The 19,545-nt window shown below is 48.5% G+C and overlaps 1 protein-coding gene across 2 annotated transcripts; it reads right to left on the bottom strand.

Annotated features, from left to right (window-relative positions):
• Nucleotides 1-1,576: 1,576 nt before the first annotated feature.
• Nucleotides 1,577-18,311, bottom strand: LOC104407095 (keratin, type II cytoskeletal 6A-like). Of its 2 annotated transcripts, XM_010016279.1 has the most exons (17): nt 17,637-18,311; nt 16,575-16,795; nt 15,930-15,990; nt 15,345-15,440; nt 15,059-15,223; nt 14,808-14,933; nt 14,256-14,476; nt 14,114-14,148; nt 13,642-13,872; nt 7,799-7,822; nt 7,401-7,639; nt 6,549-6,763; nt 4,770-4,830; nt 4,193-4,288; nt 3,739-3,903; nt 3,105-3,230; nt 2,402-2,626 (listed from the first exon to the last, which is right to left on the bottom strand). In XM_010016279.1, the coding sequence occupies exons 1-17, from the start codon at nt 18,309-18,311 to the stop codon at nt 2,402-2,404; spliced, it is 2,982 nt and encodes a 993-aa protein (XP_010014581.1). The 2 variants fall into 2 exon arrangements, with proteins under 2 accessions (XP_010014582.1, XP_010014581.1); XM_010016280.1 differs by lacking the exons at nt 13,642-13,872; nt 14,114-14,148; nt 14,256-14,476; ... (4 more) ...; nt 16,575-16,795; nt 17,637-18,311 and adding exons at nt 1,577-1,839; nt 2,025-2,059 and having other exon boundaries at nt 2,406-2,626; nt 7,401-8,072.
• Nucleotides 18,312-19,545: the final 1,234 nt, after the last annotated feature.

Below are 19,545 nucleotides of genomic sequence, written 5' to 3'. Positions count from 1 at the left end.
GGTTGTATGGGGTTTGGACCAACCTTCTCTAGCAGAAGGTGTCCCTGTCCATGGCAAGGGGTTGGAACTGGATGAGCTTTAAGCTCCTCTCAAACCATTCCATGATTCTGTGATTCTATGATTCTATATTTGCATGTGCCTGGGAAACCTCAATGTGCAAACACTTCATGTGCAGATACTGGGTGCTTTGTCTTATGTCCACCCCTCTTTGCTAGTGCTGTCCTCCCTCCAATTGCTCTTCCTGGTTAGGGCATCATTCTCTTCCCTGTTGATGACAATCTTGCTACATACTTGCCCTGGTGCTGATGCCAGAGCTGGGCTCCTCTGCCTCTTGCTGTTTCTATTAACTAATGGCCAGGCTGAGCCAAGGAAGCTGTGGCTGCGCCATCCCTGGCAGTGTTCAAGGCCAGGTTGGACACAGGGGCTTGGAGCAACCTGCTCTAGTGGAAGGTGTCCCTGCCTGTGGCAGGGGGTTGGAACTGGATGAACTTTAAGGTCCCTTCCAACACAAATCATTCCATGATTCTATGCCCTCATGTGCCAACTCATGAATCCCAGCTGAACCTTTAGGAATCACCTTCCTTTTCCCACTTCCCTGCGCTTTCTCACTCTTGCAGAAAGGGTAGCTTTGCAGTTAACCACCACAGTGGGATTCATCCAGCTTTTGGCTCAGCCCTGAGGCAGCTTTTCCTCCCACTCCCTCAGTCCTCCATCCATCCCCCGCTCCTTTCCACCCTTCCCAGCCTGTCCCAGAGCCTGAGTCCTACAACCGAGTTTTGTTTCCTTCAGACAACACTCCTTCCTCATGAACTGCCTACAGAGAGTCCCCGCTGTGGCTGGGGCACATGTGGATACCCAGAGCAGAAGAAAAGCCAAAAACCATCAGATTTTAAAAATGACAAATGCTCTTTATTGGACCATACAGTATGGTAGGCGTGGAAGTGAAGAGGCTGTAGCCATGAGGACAAGGGGTTAGGAACTGGTGTGGCCATTCATATACATAGAAAGCAATAACCTTTCCCACAGGTGCCTGAGAAAACAGAAAGGGCTGGAAAAAAATCTTTAGTTGCAAACAAAACATTTGGAGGTTGTAACGTGTGTTGTGGACAGAGGCTTTTAGAGCACCTTGGAGCTATTTTCATTGCTGGGGACCCAGGACTGAGGATTCACAAGGCTGTCACTCTTGTTCTAGGATGAGTGAAATGAAGGTGTGTGGCCGAACGCAGTTTTTCCCGTTCAGCAAAGTGCTTCCACTTTGCTTTAAATGCGTGACACCAGGGGCAGAACAGGGGAAGAACAAGGACTGTGCTGAAAGAGGGCCACCACGGGGTCCACCGCAGCTCCCCAAAGCCCTGTCAGTGACCCATTACAAACTATGCTTTAGCCAAAGGTACTCCAGATTCTCGTGGGATCCTGGTCTCCCCCCACTGTCCTTGAAGGTGGAGGGAGGAGGACGGAGGAAGGAGAGGGTCTAGCGCAGCTATTTACACCATCGATCCATAGGGCAACACTTGCTTTCCGAAGGCAGGAAACACATCGTCGTCGTCCGCGGAGGGGGTTCCTGTGCTCAGCATCCTTATCTGATGGTCTTTTTGCTAGTGGTGGTCTTAGAAACGATCCTCACGCTGCCTCCTGTGCTGGAGCTGACGCCTCGGCTGCTCCCGGAGCTGAAGGTGCTTCCTCCGCCATAGCCGAGACCCCCGCTGAAGCCTCCGCTCCCACCGCCGAAGCCGCTGCTCATGCTGTAGCCGCCACCACCGCCTCCCATGCCGAGACCTCCTCCCATGCCCAGGCAGCTGCTGCCACCGTAGCCCATTCCACTGGAGCTGCTGACCACGGCTGCAGGGACACACAGCACACGTCAGAGTCCTGCCATCCCACCAGGAACGGTGCAGGGACCCCTTCCGTGGTGGCAGGGGGTGATGGATGCTGCAGGACCATCCATCCAAAGTGGGAGATCCTGCACCATCCATCGCTCCCATGGCAGGGGTTGAACAAAGAGTGGAAGGAGGGGAGATACTTACAGACACTCACGGCTCCGACTCCCTCTCCAGCAAGCCTGTTGGGAAAGGGGAAAGTAATCAATAAAGGCAAAGCACAGGCAAGGTAGAACATTAGCTGCTGGGACCATCTAGTTAGGCTGTTGTGGCCTTCAGTGGAGACTGGTGGGGTACGTCTATGTCATGGGTGAAAGGTGGCAATGCTCATTTTTGTTAGAGCATCAGATGCCAAGAGCTGGAGAAACAAATCTTTTCTAAGCTCACAAGTTAAAATATCCTTCTCGCTGCCCTTGTTTTACACCTCCTGGTGCTCCAGCCCCCTGGAGAGAGTTCTCTTTTTGAGCCCAAGGAGATGTGCCCTGCTCTGAAAAGCAGCACACAACAGGTCCATGTGTTTGTCCTTACCTGCTCTCTTCTCCTTCCAGAAGCTTCCTGTAGGTTGCGATCTCGATGTCCAGGGCCAGCTTGACATTCATGAGCTCCTGGTACTCCCGGAGCTGCCTGGCCAGGTCTGCCTTGGCCTTCTGCAGAGCATCCTCCAGCTCGGCCAGTTTGGCCTTGGCGTCCTTGAGGGCCATCTCCCCACGCTCCTCTGCCTCAGCGATGGCTGCTTGGAGGTTGGCACACTGAAAGCAAGGAAAACAGACAGTTCTTTGAATTGGGCCAACCCAAACTGCTCTCCTGAGTATAACTATGCTATTGTTGATACTGGCTGGTGGCTCCCAGGATGTCACTGAGAGTTCCTGATGGGCCATCAGGACAGTGTCACAGGGTGGGTGACTGGGAGCTGCAGCCATAGTCATGTCCCCCAAGAAAAGGAGAGACATCTACATCTCTTTGCTTTGCTGGGGTATCTTACTAGCTCACAATTTGCTTCCTCAGGAAGAAAGCGGCTATCACAGCACGTCCTTGCTCTGAGGGACCTTCTCTGGTGGGCAAACTTGGAGGTGACCATGTCCTCTTTAATGTGGGGAGAAAGCCTGGCCTTCCAGCCCTGCTCCAATGCCAGGGGCTGGCTCTTTATGTTGCTTCTGGCCACCACCATCTCCTCCCGCCTGCCCTGCACCACGCAGTAACTGCTCTGCAGGAACATCCCCCTCCTACCTGCTTCTTCACGCTCTCGATCTCATTCCGCAGCCTCTGGACCATCCTGTTGATCTCTGAAATTTCCATCTTGGTGTTGCGCAGGTCGTCGCCGTGTCGCCCGGCAGAGACCTGGAGCTCCTCGTACTGGGGTGCAGAAAGGAGAGTGCTGGTTAGGCACCTTGGAGCTCAGGGAAGGGTGAGGGAGCTTCAGAGTGCAGGTCTGGGTGAAGGTTAAGGGTCAGGGGACATGTTCCTTTGAGCAACTTGCCTATGGAATAACAGCATTTGCCCTTAATTGTTAATATATGCTAAGGCGGCTGTTGCATTGCATAGAGCACCTATGGGTTGTCTGCTACTATTAAGAACCTGGAAGAGAAAGAGGAGTGCTCTGTGTTTAAGTCCAGGTCTACCAGTGACTCTTTGTGAGCCCAGGGTCAAGACATTTAAGCATCTTGCCCCTTGGTTTCACCACAGGGCATGTAAGGGTGGTCAAGGCTAGCAGGCCACAAGCACCCAGTGGGGATCTGTATGCAGGAGCGTATTGCAACAACTCACAGGAAGATAAATTCATCCCTCCATCAGTCCTGCCTCCCACCAGCTAGTGTGGTGTCCCTTGAATCACAGAAACCAATCTGTCATTCTGGTTCCCCACCTTGTTTTGGTACCAAGCCTCAGCCTCCGCCCGGCTCCGGTTGGCAATGTCCTCGTACTGCGCTTTGACCTCTGCGATGATGCTGTTGAGATCCAAGTTACGGTTGTTGTCCATGGACAGGACCACGGAGGTGTCAGATACCTGCTGCTGCATTTGGGACAATTCCTGCAGAAGATGCAAATAATGAAGTTAACGGTCTGGTATCTGGGGTGGAAACCATTCAGGTGACGGGAGCCCTGTCTGCAGAGACATTTTCTTGCATTTCCCCCTGCTCTGCCTCTCACCAGATGCCCTTTTCTACCTTATACTTGCATTATAATTCCAAAGAGGCAGTGACCACCTTCTCTTTTACTGTTGTACAGCTCTGAGCATGGTGGCCAGAGTGCTGGGGCATGGAGAGCTGTACAGCAGGGAGCTGTGGAGGATGCTTCTGTGGGGAGGGCTGGCTGCTTACCGCTTCATAGAGAGCTCTCAGGAAGTTGATTTCGTCTGCCAGCTGATCTGCCTTGGCCTGCAGCTCAACCTTGTTCATATAAGCACCATCCACATCCTAAAGAAAAGAAAATCAAAGATTTCTGAGGAAACCACAAGCCAAAGAGGATCCAGGACACCAGTGGGACCATCTCTCTGCTTCCAGGTCTGTTATTCTTTAGGCTTGTTTTTATGTTGCTATGATCAAGGTTTGGTTTTGGGGTTTTTTTTACTGTACTGTTGGATATTTACTGTGAGCCAGAACAAGGTTCTTGGGCAGAAGGCAAAGTTCTGACTCATGGGGGTGTGACCAGAGACCAAGCTGAATTGAACCACAAGAGGCCAGGTCGTTTGCAACAGGGCAGCTTCATTGGCATGGAGAGGGTTATGCTCATCCTTGGCCTTAGGAGGACTTAGTCCATACTTACTCCTAGGCATGCCAATATCATACTCTGACCCAGCCGTGAGGTTGTAGAACCCTAGCTCCTATCAGCTTTGCATGAACTCTGTGCATGCTCAGTAAATGTCACTGTCTGTCCCATAGCTTCCAGTTCACTCACCTTCTTGAGGACGACGAACTCGTTCTCTGCACCGGTGCGCCGGTTGATCTCATCTTCATATCTGTTAGGATAGAGAGTGAGAGGGTTTGGGTGAAAATGAAGAGCAAAGGCAGCATGGGAAGCAGCGATGGGACCATTCCAGTCCCAAAGCATTAGCTGTAGCTCACAAACATATTCCTTACTCCCACTTCTTTGCAGTCCAGGGCAGATGCAAATGATTACTGACTTTGAAACTGCAGACTCCATCATATGAACAGTCTCAGCTAAAATTAATAGATTCTAATCACTGCCCTTACAGTCAAGTTCATACAAAATGTGGGCAGATTCAGAGCCTGTTTCGGTAGGAAGCAGGAGCAGGATTCTTGGTGACCTTTGCCCAAAGCAAAGTTGTGCAACAGGCTGCTTTGCAATGTCTACAAATATATAATACTGTAATGATTTGATATTTGATATTATAATAATGCTAATGGCTCTGAATAACCCACTGCAGCATTTAATTAAAGAGAAAAGCCTGTGATTCTTTAGCCATGGTTGTGCAAGAACAGATCCTCATGCCCCAGACTGTTTCTGTGGAACTTTATATGGCTCTGAGCAACATCCTTTCATCGGATAATCAGGGCAGGGCAGGTAGAACGTAGACAAAACATGTAGGCTCTTGAGACAAAGACCTGGATTTTAAAGGCAGGTTTGTGCCATTCCTCTAATATTGGCAGAGATATCCCTGCAGATGGATGTCCAAGTGGACATGGGAAGAAGTGGGAATTAGCCAGAGGACTGGGAACAAACTCTAGATTTGAAATAAAATGTGTTCTCTTTTCCAGGCAGTAGCTCCAAAATTGAGACAACTTCATTTGTCATTTTTGGCTTGATCAGTATTTCTAAAAGCCTCTACATCTTGTATATTGTATACATCTGAAGACCCGAGGTGTACCCAAGTACAACGTACTACAAGCTATGTCAGTCCATCCTGTCAGCTCTAAGTGCCATTTCCCTGTCCCCCACGCCAAAAATATCTGTCTCTTCATATGCTTAACTATGTAATACAAAGATACTTCAGGTCTCCAGGGTGTTCTCAATTTGCACTTGGCCAGGTCTAGTTGAATAAGGGAGAGACTGACTACAGCCAACTGAAGATGAACGGCCTCACCTAAAAAAACCACCTATATGCCCCTTGTAGTCAGCAGATGCCAGCTGGCACGTCCTTAAAATGACTCATCCCACCTCTGCTGGGGTGATAATCCCTTATCTCAGGATGGGATTAATTTCCCTTCAAGGAAAATCATTTTCTTTTAAAATAGTCAGAGAAAAGAGCTGAGCATCTTTCACGTGATGAGCACCAGGCGCAGGCAGGTCACCTGGTGCCCTCGGGAAAGGCTGGAATTTTCCTTTGGAAAAAGAGAACTGGGGGGATTTTGGAGCTGGCAGTTTATCGCTATGGTTCATTCCCTTTTTGCATGTCCATCATACTCATGAGGTATGCATTTTTCTGTCTCCAGATCTATTATTTTGGGAGACCCAAGGGATCAAACTGTAACTTCTATTACACTGGAGCAGCTTCCCACAGATGCGTGAGTTCTGTGCTAAATGCTGATCCTGCACGTAAGAAATCTGACATAAGCAGAAGTAATTCTGAGACCAAGTTTTGCTTTGATATGTTCATTTTGCAGACTGGAAGAGGAACCCAGCACAAACCCGAAGGGCACCAGTGAGCATGAGCTGCCTGCCCTGATTTTCCTGTCTGTTAATCATTTATGCTACAGAGCATGATTTCTTTCTTACTTGTTTTTGAAGTCTTCCACCATGTCCTGCATATTCCTCAGTTCAGTGTCCAACCGTCCCCTTTCTCCCATAAGACTGTCCAGCTGCCGTCTGAGGTTGTTGATGTAGGCTTCAAAAAGGGGCTCCAGGGACTTCCTGGTGACTGTGTGACCTTGCTCTTGGAGGAGGCTCCACTTGGTCTCCAGCACTTTGTTCTGCTGCTCCAAGAAGCGCACCTGGGGAGAAACAGAAAACAGGCACATGTGGAGCCCATGGGAACGATTCACGAAAGAACCCTGCTGTCAGGATAAGGTGGGATCATACAATATGGAAAAAAGAAGTCAAAAGACACTGGGACACTTGGGGGGAAGGTTTTAGGATCTTCCTAATTTAGAGCACTGGAGTCTCAGAAGTATCAAAAGATGTTTAGCAATATTTTTCAAGAGCTATTAAGCAGGCCAGACACGTGCAACTTCAGGTGTTTTTCCCCCCACTAGATGCTCAGCCCACCTTACTGGTTTAAACTGGTGTTATCCCATTGAGTTGTGTAGACCTTTGCCAATTTGTAACCAGTAGAACATCCATGCATGCATCCATCCATCCATCCATCCATCCGTCCATCCATCCATCCATCCAACCCCCAGGATGTTCTTTACAGGGAGGAGAGGGTTTACTTTTTTGATAAAATAAGGTGATGAAAAACTCATCCTTGCAAAGAGGAAACCTGAGACAGTTCTTAGTTTTCAGCCAAACCCACGATGTTTGTTGGCTGGGATTAGTTCAGACAAGTCCCTAAATCCAAAGAAAGTTTCTTCCTGTTGCTTTTTCCCGAGGCAACTGATAACATGAAGATGTTTAAGACCAAACTCTCACCTTGTCGATGAAGGAAGCAAATTTGTTGTTGAGGGTCTTAATCTGCTCCCGCTCCTGTGTTCGCACCTTCTGGATTTCTGGGTCAATATCCAGCTTGAGGGGTGCAAGGAGGCTCTGGTTGACAGTCACTTCATGGATGCCACCAGGTGGGCAAACAGGGAACCCGGGGCCACCTCGACCACCAAATCCGGGACCTCCCATCCCAAATCCACTGCCCAGCCCATAGCCGCCACCACCACCTCCTAAGCCAAAACCAGCTCCTGCTCCACCACCATAGCCAAGACCAAAGCCAGATCCTCCACCAAAGCTGTATCCACCACTGGCTCCACTCCGTAGACCTCCGACTGAGCTGTAGGAAATTCTTTTGCTTCCACCTAGGTTATAGAGACTTCTGCTGCCGAAGCCACCACCAGCTCCGAAGCCTCCTCCACCTCCGGCTCTTCCACCTCCAACTCTGGAGACAGAGACGGAGCTAAAACTGCTTCTGGTACCACTGCCACCTCCTACGATAGCAGAGCCTGAGCTAAAGCCCCTCATGCCCCCTCCAGTAGATGATCTGAAAGAGATCCGACTCATGGTGTCTTGTTCGATTGGAAATACAAAGAACAAGAGAAGGAGGAAAAAAAAAAAAGCTGGGAAATAAAAGCTGCGCAGCAGGAAGAGAGCAGAGGGCAATGGAGACAGAAACCCCTGTGATGGGAGAGCTTGGGAGCCTCCTCTTTTATCTGCTTGGAAAACTTGGCACAGGAGTTCAGAACTTGACGTGCCTTGCAGCAACTTGCCTTGTCAAACACACCTTGGTTATGGGGAGGTGCTGAAAAATGCATTGTTTGCAGGCAAGAAAGTAACGGAGTGAGGGAGCTCCCCCCCCCAACTAAAGCCTGCCGCTCTGAGTCATGGAATTAGAATTGAATGGGACGACTTGGTCTGTGCTCAGGGGCAGGATCCAACACGATTATCCCAAGACCCTGGGAGCCGGTTTTCCTTAGGTGAGCCAAACGCTCACTCGCTTGAGTAAGGTTCCTTGTGCTGAAGCTTTTGCAAGGAGAAGTTTAGGGTTTAAAGCATTGCACAGCAAACAGGACAGCAGAAACAGGGGCTTTTCCAAAGCTGCCAGCTGTGGGACTGGACATGCATGTCCTGTGGTTGGCTTGGGAAAGCTGGGGTTGAAGGTAGTTTTACTTAACAATGCAGCTCTTATGACTTCTTTTGGGAAAGGGATTTAAACGATCATGGGCTGGAAGTGATGGGCTGAGTGGAATTTGTTTCATGGAAGGATTTTCTGGGATCTTTCTGGGATCTTTCTCCCCTCATTGTATACTGCGAAATCAGTTACCATGGCTTTCAGGGACAGGAAGTAAATCCCTGTCCAAAAATAACTTCAAATTAGATTAAGTAGTACGACGAGACTTATAAAACAGTTATTAAAAAGATGTTTGAAATGATTGCTCTCCTTTTGAACCTCCTTGTCAGGCTCAAGGTTCAAAAGCTCCCTGTGAAGTGGTATTTTTATCACTTCTTTTCCGCCCCCCCGTGTTAAGCAGCAGTTTCCATGTTCGTTGCTGGCTCTCTAAGATGTTCTGTGAAGGGGAATTCACCCTCTTTTCTTCCAGCTCCCTCCCACTCTCTTCTTCCCTCTCCTGAGATCATTCAGTTGAAAAATCTTTCTAAAATAGCCTTTGCCTCTTGATGTTGGGCTCTTGGGTTGAACCCTTACCCAGGAGCTTCAATCCCCATGATGAGGCTGGGTTGTGCTTTAGGATGGTGTAAAGGCAGGAGAGCTGGGGACCTCCTCTCTTGTGTCCATGAAGAAAGATCTGGACACAGTTTGCAAGAGAAGATATCCCCTCCCTCCCAACCGAAATACTTCTGCAAACTGGATTCTGCCCAACCGCATCCTTGTGCTGTGGGGACTGACCACCTTGGCCAGGCTCAGTATCAGATATAACAATAGTGCAGGGCAGAGACATGGAACCCTGAGCAGCTGAATCAAAAGGGTTCTTGAAATTGCCTATGTGAGCAATAAGTACAGGAGCTTGTTCCAAAACGAGCGGCTAAAGGGTATCTGCTGCAGCTCATAGCTTGTTTCTGTTGACGTGTTTCCAACCGCCGTTTTCTCTGTCTGGGAACTTGAAAGAACCTGAGCAGAAGGGTTTTTTTTGTTTTGTTTTGTACTGTGTGTGTTTTCCTCCTCACTGCAATCAGAAGTCACAACGATCATCTCCTGCAAGCCCTCTTGTCGCTGAGTGTGAGTCACCGGCACCCGCAGGGCTTGGGCTGAGCTATCGGGAAGCCGATCCTTGGAGATACTTGGACGGGCTGTTGCAATGCAGCTTCCCACTGAAAGGGAGATGGCTGGGCGGTAGCAAGGGGGTGCTCTCACCTCGGGATTGGAGATGTGGGAGCCTCCTGGGTACTGGAAAGGCAGTTTCACTGGGAGAATTGCATCCACTCTCCCATCCAGAAGCAAGGAGCCCCCGTTTCACAAGCGATGCACAGCAGCATGTAACCTCAATAACAACACCACTGGGGTTATGCTGGTATTGAAAACATATAAATTCTATTACCAGCTTGGCAGATGTGTGGAGATTTGCTTCCCTAAGCCTGCAGATGTGAATTGGCACATGTCTGCCAGATCCTGTGGATGAGGGCCAGGCAGAGAGCTTGCCTTTGACTTCCAAAGAGCTATGCAAAGTCACACCTGGGAAGCAGTGCACAGGCTGCAAAGGTTTTTAATTAAAGCAAAGAGAAAGGCTTCATGTTGAAGGCAGTCATTACCTCCCCAGCTCTTCTAGGAAAGCCTGTTGCTGCAGACAACGGTAATTAAGTGGAATATTACAAAGAAGTTGGAAGAGTAAAGCAAATGATGATTTAGGCACCAAAACAAGGAAAATGCTGCAGAATCTCTCAGTCCCACACAGTTTCCTTGCTAGGCTTGTGTTGCTCATGCACTGTCCTCCTGCTGCTCAGGGCTTCAGGCGGGCTGTGTTTGCCCCCTCAAATGGAAAGGTTTCCTGCAGGATGTCATAGAATCCCAGACTGGTTTGGTTTGGAAGAAAACTTAAAGCTCATCCAGTTCCAACCCCCTGCCACAAGCAGGGACACCTTCCACTAGAGCAGGTTGCTCCAAGCCCCTGTGTCCAACCTGGCCTTGAACACTGCCAGGGATGGGGCAGCCACAGCTTCTCTGGGCACCCTGTGCCAGCGCCTCAGCACCCTCACAGGGAAGAACTTCCTTATCTCCAACCTGTTTCAGTTTGAACCCATCACCCCTTGTCCTGTTGGTACAGTCCCTGACAAAGGGTCCCTATGTCAATTTGGGAACCAGGATTTGCTGCAGAGGGGTTGCCTGGAGGGTGAGGGCAGTGTTGGGGTAGAAGATAGGCTGGGGTTGTGGAGCATGGGGAGGAGGAACAGGGCCAGCTGACATGTTTGCAGGAGCTTGGCTGCCTGTGAGCACCAGTGTTGGGCTCTGCTATTTGAGCTCTTTCCAGCTCAGTCTGGACTAAAGATGTTCAAAACTGTTAAGGTTAGTTAAGGTTAGGTTGTCATTAGCTGTATGAATTCCTTACACCCATGCTGTGTCATTCAGAGCTTGCACTGCAATTGAGGTGACTCACAGTTTGTTTTTAACCTTCACTAGTTTTTGGCCTGTCTGCAGCATCCTCTGCAACAGCAGAGATTGAGGAGTTAGGTTTTGTCCACATACTTGGGTCTTTCTTACTGTGTCTCTTTTGATTTTCTGGGAGAATGGAGCTTGGATGCTCCCGTGTTTCGGTGCATCCGGGTTTCACCAATGTTTTGCTGCAGCTGGTGTAAGCGTCTCCTCTAAACCTGCTGGGACTTGCTTGCTCTTCCCCATTTGCTGTGCTGAGTTATGTACAGCCAGGATGTGGAGAGGTCAGGGAAGAGCAAAGCCTCTGACTCTTTGAAATGCAATAAGGTGTGAGTGGTTGTCTGAGCTGGGTTTCTTACTCCACTTTTCTCTTCTTTATTCTCCTTTTGCAATGATGGCTGACTGAAATACTGGCATTGGTCTGTGAGTTGCTCTGCTTCAGCTCACCAAAACGCACCCTCAATCTAGATCATGCTGATAAATGATGATTTATCATTTATGTGCTTGCGTTTGCTGCATCATTGTAAGAAAGCAGATATTAAACACTTGGGGTTTGCTCACGCTGGCAGAGCTGTTCAAAACCCTCCCTTCCGTGGAAGAAAGGCTTTTGAATTAACCCCAATCCTATGTTAAGAAATGAATGGTGCTTCACTTTTTTGTCACTTAATGGATACCCCCCCCTGCCCCCCGGCCCCTGATTCTTCTATTTGATGTCAATCTTTTCTTTATAATTTTATCAGAATTTTGAAACTTTTCCCCCTAAATAAAGCAAAAGCCTACTTCATCTGAAGGTTGGGAGCATTTCATGCTACTGGTTCTGGTTAAGACTAAAAAGTTGTAGGAACACATAAATTACAATCCAGTTTTATTGGACACATTCCAGAAAGAGAAAGGAAGGAAAACACAGCATTGTATCACTATCATTGGAATATAAAAAGCTGCAATTTTCTTTTTGATAGTACTTTCACACAAATAAAGAGACATGCTGGAATGCAAGAGAGGTAAATGCCATCAGAAAGGGGAAAGGAGGTTTGGGGCACTCGTGTGCTCCTGCTCCCAGCTGCCTCATTTCCCATGTGCTGGGCTGAATCCTGGCTGCACTTTTCAGTTTACCAAATGTCTTCCTTTTGGCAGAGAAATCCACACACAGTGGAGTTGCTGAAATGCCCCCAGGAACAGTGTGGACATGGGCCTTTAAGCAGATTTTCAGTGTAATTTCCACTGTCTCAGGCTTTCACCTTGACTGGTGCTACCAGGGCAGTGGGGGAACTCAGTGAGACTTGGATGATTCTGGCATTTCTTAAGCTATTCCAACCAAACCTAGCATGAGACAGGACAGCAACTGAATTTAACTGCAAACACAGATCTGGCTTTTGGAGAACTCCCTGCCTCAGTTATTATTTAATATTAAGAAATCTTCTAATTTGGAAAACAAGCCCTTTTCCATAGGTTGTGGATCAGTCACTGATGGCTCCTCTGACAAAATACACCCACAAGATTATGCGTAAAGGTGCCACTATGGACAAACTATTGTTTAAGAGAAAGGACAGCAATAGGAGAGGAGTTTAGGCTTCCTCTTATATAAGCTCATTGCAAGTTAAATCCACATCCATGTGGGTGGTACTTTTTAGACGGAGGTATCTCAATTTGCTTTCCTAATATTACTCTCTGAACCACTGGCCAGGCTCATGTGCCTGACTTCACACAGCTGCTATGCTCAGCACATCTGGAAGAAACACGTTTTTTGAAGCTCATCTGGGAATGGGGAAAAGAGGGTTTTTCCATTGCACTTGGGTAACTCCAAAGTGGCTCCTAAAGGGCTCTGTGCTCCCACAAGAAGGGATATTTTAAGAGGGGTCCCACGCTTGCAAGCCACTGCCTGGGATCTTTCAGTAACCTCCTGGGCTATTTCTACATAGCAGAAAAATAACCCACATTTCTGATGAAGTTGAGTTGCTTAACTTGAAAGACCGTGTTTGGTTCACCCCAGCAGTGAAGGCAAAGCAGGCTGAACTGAAGCCAAGTTCCCAGCCCATCCCTGGGCTTCCGTGGGCCAGAACTGAGCTAAAAACCTGACTTACTTCATCTTCACTGCTATTTGATCTGTCTTAGCTGATGGCTGTCAGCTAGCCACAATGACAAACAAGCTGCTCATCCTCATTAAAAACAAACAAACAAGCGAAAAAGAACCCCAATTCCCGATTCAGAAGATCATTTAGGCCCATGGTTTCCTTTTAATCCTGCTTCAGATGCTTTGAGAGATCTGGTTAATGTGTGTGGTGATGCTTTTTCTCAACTGTGACCCAAATGCAGAAGAACTACGGTGCAAGGAGCTGGGACAGGGCTGTGTGGAGGGGTGGTGGTGGGCAGGAGTGATACAGGAGTAATGCAGGAGCAATGTGGGAGCGATGCTTTTGGGGAGGGTCTGGAGCTGGTTTTACTCAGGCTCTGTAGCATTCTTCAGGCTTTGGCTTTTTATGCTCTTTTTGCTGGAGGAGGTTTTAGAGACGATTTTCACACCTGGGTTGGAGCCTTTTGCACTTCCAGAGCTGAAATTCCCTCCACTGGTGCTCAGACCGCTGCCACCACCTCCTCCGTAGCCAAGACCGCTTGCAATGCCAAGACCACTGCCTCCTCCGAATCCACCTCCAAAACCACCACCCCCTCCGAGTCCAAGTCCTCCTCCGCTTCCGAAGCTGTAGCCTCCACCACCACCGCCTCCAAGACCAAAACCGCTTCCACCACCGCCTCCAAGACCAAAACCACTTCCGCTGCCTCCTCCACTTAGGCTTAGTCCACCAAGTCCTCCTCCTAACCCAGCTCCACCAGCCATGCCAGAGCTGGAGCTGATGACGGCTGCAAGAAAAAGCAACGAGAGGGTTGGACATGTGCATAGCAGTCACCTGGTTCCAGAAAATACCATCATCAGGACCCCAACCTACAGGACTTGAACCCAACTTCTGTCCTCTGTGCAAGCCACTGAAGCTGATGGAGGGCTCTGGATGTCTTATATTGGGCTAAACCTTCCTATTCCCAAGGTTGCTCACAGCATGTGCTCCCAATGGGCCCCAAGCAAGACATGCACTGGGATACTTACAGTAGCTGATGGGGTTGAGTCCCTCTCCACTCAGCCTGTTGGAGGGCAGATAAAGGGAAGGTAAGAGTAAAATAAAGGAGACCAGCTGCTGGTAGGGGCAAAGCAACAGTCACTATTACTCCTGCAGGAGTTTTGCTCTTACCTGCTCTCCTCTCCCTCCAGCAGCTTCCTGTAGGTCGCGATCTCGATGTCCAGGGCCAGCTTGATGTTCATGAGCTCCTGGTACTCACGGAGCTGCCGGGCCATGTCAGCTTTAGCTTTCTGCAGGGCATCTTCCAGGTCAATCATCTTTGCCTTGGCATCTTTGAGGGCCAGCTCCCCACGCTCCTCAGAGTCTCCAATGGCTGTCTGCAGGGTGGCACACTGCAAGAGGAGGGATTGTGACTCCTAGATGCTGCTTTTCTTTTGGGGTTAGAGTCACCCAAGGTAAAAAATGACTCTGACTGAATGTTAGTGAGAAAAGCGATGACTGAAGTCATTCACCCATAGCTACCATTGCTGGAGTTGAAATGCCAGCCTGGCAAGAAAGATTGAATAGCTATCACAGCATGGTACCCTTTTCAGGAGAGAATTCAACATGTTTGATGAGATACATCATACTCTGTGACTGCTAAAATTCCCAATCAGCAAAGCAGAGCTATGGTGCTAAGAGATCAGAGGATGGGGCTCCGCGAGCTCCTTCTGCCATTCGTACCTGGTTCCTTGTGTTCTCTATCTCTGACCGGATCCTCTGGATCAGCCGGTTGAGCTCAGAGATTTCTCCCTTTGTGTTACGCAGGTCATCACCATGCTTCCCAGCCGTGGCCTGTAGCTCCTCGAACTGAGGTGCAGAAGGAAGAGTAAACCACTTGAGGTGTCCAGGTGGACAAGATGTGGCTCAAAGAGCCAAGGGACAGCAATAATGTTCCCCAGAAATGCATCTGAGGCATCTGTGGGTCTGTTCACCTTGGTTTGGTACCAAGCCTCTGCCTCGGCACGGCTCCGGTTAGCAATGTCTTCATACTGAGCTTTGACTTCAGCTATAATGCTGCTGAGGTCCAGGTCCCGGTTGTTGTCCATTGACAGGATGACAGCAGTGTCAGACACTTGTGCACTGAGCTGAGCCAGCTCCTGCAAGGAAGCACACGGGGTCCTGTCCAGCTGCACTTACCTTTGCTATTGCCATGAATGGCGGCAGTCACTGCCCAAGGGTGACAACAGGACAGAAATCAGGGGAGGAGGGTGTCTGTACCGCATCATAGAGGGCTCGGAGAAAACTGAGTTCATCATTCAGGGCATCCACCTTGGCCTCCAGCTCCACCTTATTCATGTAAGCAGCATCCACATCCTAAAAAAGAGCAACCATAGGGACACCTGCAGAAGCTGGTACCTCAGCCAAGAAGTGGCCAAGCCAGGAGATGAGTCCTGGTCCTTCACTGCTGCACTGGTGCTGCCAGCCAAGCTCTACTTGGCACATACCCCTGGTAAAGCACCAAGAGGGCATGTCTTGGCAAAAAGAAATGCTGTGTGTAATGTTGTTAATGGACTAGGAGGGGAGTGCAGTCCTTTGGCCTTGGTACCCACACTACTGACCATCTTTGTTTTACATGATCTGTTTTGACCAGGCTAGCCTGTGTGTATGTTGTGGGACAGGAGCGGGACAAGAATTTACTTCCACCCCTCCAAGCCCCTCCTTTCTCCCAAAACCACAATCCAAATGACAGCTTTTAAAGGATGAGGATGCAGCTCCATGAGATCTCTCATCCTTTAGGACATTCCCAGCCTGTGCAATGGTTAGGGTTAGCTCAGCATCCATAACACCTCCTGTCTCACCTACCTTCTTCAGCACCACAAATTCATTCTCTGCTGCTGTGCGTCGGTTGATTTCCTCTTCATATCTGCAGGGACAAACAGAAAGACATGCTGGATCATACCTTGGTAAGCAGAAACGTTGTACAGGTAGGATGGAAGGTTATCTGGGCTGAGAATGGTGTTTCCAAATCAGCCTCCTGGAAACTGCCCCACTCAAATTCATGAGAATCCAATTTCTCCAAGAGTTGAAAAGACATAATGCAGATGGAATAAGGAAGGTAAAGCTGGTTTAGGTGGTTTTCCTTTACAAGTGTCATCACATGTTGTTTTGTCCCAGCTGAATCTTCATTTTTCAATTGGGAAAATGTTGATGGACAGACAACCTTTCTGCTGCTGTCAAGGAAGACAATGGTTCTGCAGGGAGAGAGGCCTCATAGGAGTGGTATGTCAGAGGGGGATAAGTTAGGTACTATGTTATAGGCTGGAGCACAGACTGGAGATCCTTTTTTCCCCCTTTCCTGTAGAAAGTTTGATGAATATCTCAGGCTGATGTTTGACTTTCAGAAAGCGAAATTTAAGTGAGACTAATCTTACTGCCTAATGCTAAGCTGAACCATCTACATCCTATTTTACCCCAGAGTGCCTGGATGTGCTGCTAACAGGCACTCACTTGTTCTTGAAATCCTCCACGAGGTCCTGCATGTTCTTCAGCTCCCCGTCCATGCGTCCTCTCTCATTGAGCAGGGTGGCCAGCTGCCGTTTCAGGTTGTTGATGTAAGCCTCAAAGAGCGGGTCCAGGTTGTTTTTGCCTGAGCTGTTTTTTTGACCCTGGTCCTGCAGGAGGGTCCACTTGGTCTCGAGCACCTTGTTCTGCTGCTCCAGAAAGCGAACCTGAGCATTGGGAAGGATGAGAGTCTTAGCAGAAGATACCTGTGAGCATGCTGATGGCCAGTAATCAGTAACTGGGACTGATGCATGGCAAAAGCCAAGGAAATCCCAAACCAAGAGTATTAAATCCAGCTGTGAATATCCTCCAGACTATCTGGGGCTGTGTTAGCCCATCCAGTAGCTAAGCAAATCTTAGGGTTAGGGTTAGGGATCAGTCTCAGTGGACAGTTCTCTTCAGAGGCAATTTAATTTAGCAAGGCGATGAGCAGTCATTAGAAAATGTGGGTTCAGCTCTTTCAACACTTGCTTTCTTCAACATCCTTTGTTTTTTCCTTCTTTGTAAGAGATATTCATCTTCCTTCATTAAAGCTAAGATCTGAGTACTACAGGTTAAAAGACAAGTATGTAATTGCCTTTCATTTTGCTCATACATAGTATATATTTATCCAAGTCAAAGCCAAGGAAGGGCTGAAGTTGAGTCAATATAAAAAGGATTTTAGATTGCAGGCAATAAAGCAATAAGGACTAACACATCTGCTCTGATTCCCCATAGAGAGAGCTAGGTTAAGCAGCTAGATGTGGACCTGAAACTGGCTTGTTCCATTTGACTGAATATATCTTATTTCTCAGAAACAAACCCTGGATCTCATCCTTTTATTACTAGTTTCTGGTCTAGTTTTCTGCCTTGTAACTGTTCAGAAGAATGTTCTTTTTGAGTACTTTAATGAAGACCTGCAGGTAGGAAATATGCAGCAGACTAGATCTATGAAATTGTACTTTTGTAGCTATAAGACTGTCTCGCTCCCTCTCTATCACCATCCCACAGCACTTGATGAAGTCTCACCTTGTCGATGAAAGAAGCAAACTTGTTGTTGAGGGTCTTGATTTGCTCCCTCTCATCTTTTCGCACCTGATGGATGTTTGGATCTATCTCCAGGTTCAGTGGTGCCAGGAGATTCTGGTTGATAGTCACTTCTTGGATTGTACCAATTCCAGGTGGGCCACCACCAAATCCCATTGGGTTCCTGCCACCACCTAGCCCTCCACTGAACCCCCCCAGACCCCCCGCTCCAGCAAAGCCAAACCCTCCACCACCTCCCTGTCCACCACCAAAGCCAAGCCCACCAGCACCTCCACCAAAGCCATATCCACCACCTCCACCACCAAGACCAAGCCCAAGACTGCCACCAGCTCCACCACCACCAAGTCCACAGCCACCACCACCTCCCAGGCCAGAGCCACCACCAGCTCCACTCCCGAAAGCAGCTCGGAAGCTGCTTCCAACACCAATGGATATTCTCTTGCTACCACCAAGGCTGTAGAGGCTCCTGCTGCCAAAACCACCACCACCACTGCCACCTCCTCCGATGAGCCTTCCAAAACCACCTCCACCTCCCCCTGACCGTGCCACAGACATCGAGCTAAAGCCAGCCCTATTGCTGCTTGGAATAATAGCTGAGGCAGTGCTGTAAGATCTGCCTCCACCTCCGGCTCTCATGCTGTAAGTTTGCCGGTTCATGGCAGCAGGAGATAACACTGGCACTGGTGAGAAGCAGCAAACAGAGAGTGCAGCTCTCTGACGGGAGGGTGTGCAAGATGCCCTTTTTATCCCCATGGGGATCTGGGCTTGGTTGCATGGAATTCCAGTGATCAATTTGGTGCCTTCATGGTTTTGACGTGCCAGGCAGCCAGCTGTCTCCGTGAGACTTGTTAAACCCTGATTGCACTCAAACACACCTCTTGGAGCTGCTGTGAATCTGTTCAGCTAAAAGAGTTATCTAACTCCCTGAGTTTTGGCAGCGAGAGCTCCTGCTCCCTTAGTGCAAAGCCTCTGTATGCTGGCAGAGATGGATTATTTAATTTCCCAGCTGCAAAACAAAATAAGAGAAACAGACGAAGGGTGAAAAAAGCAAAATAGCTACATGGATAGCCCTGTGCTGCTTATAAGATGCACTAGATCAGTACAGATGCAGCTTAGCGGAGAGTCCTCTGAATTAACTTGAGTGAAAGGCAGTGGCAATAAAATGGCTAAATTTGAACAAAAATATTTCCCAGTGCTTTCACAGAGGGTGGGGGTGATGTTCATGAAGCCTGACATCTCTTTCAGGGCTCTAATATATCCCATTTGCCCATTCACACCATCAGGCAGAGACCATCTTTTTGAGCTGACTAGCACAAAGAGGTCCTGATCCATGATTTTCCTCTGAGACACTATGTTTACATGTCACCTCAAATTTTGTCCATTTAGTATTTAGTCTATAGCAGGTTTCCTAGGCTTCCTTTTTAGATATGCTGGCATGTCTAGAGGACAACTCCATCCCACCCCGAGGCTGCCATTGCAACGCCTCCAGCCATCTGATGATGTGGTCGATGTGTTTTCATCTTGATCTGAAAAGCATTCCAATCAAGGAGACAGATTTTCTGAGAAACACTCTGCCCAGCTTTGTGGCACAGTATTATTTGCATGTCAACGTGAAGATGTAATCAGTCTTGAGCTTCTAGCTCTTTTACAGCTGTGATTTCTTTCAAAGACCTTTGAACATTTCTGTTCAAAATGTTGCCAACAGCAAAGATTTAACCACCATGAAAAATACTCCCACAAATTCTCCTTATTTTACTTCCCGGAATCCTTGGGAAAAGAGCAAATTCAGTGGGGGATGGTGACATTTTCTACCATCTCAGACTGCAATGGAACTGCAATGTTTAGAGTATTTTATTAGTTGTATGTAAGAACACAGTTTTCAGCATGTTGC

The sequence above is a fragment of the Nestor notabilis genome, unplaced genomic scaffold (genome assembly GCF_000696875.1).
Source record: "Nestor notabilis isolate BGI_N333 unplaced genomic scaffold, ASM69687v1 scaffold4066, whole genome shotgun sequence".
NCBI classification, from domain to species: domain Eukaryota; kingdom Metazoa; phylum Chordata; class Aves; order Psittaciformes; family Psittacidae; genus Nestor; species Nestor notabilis.
This window is presented reverse-complemented; position numbering and strand designations above follow the sequence as displayed.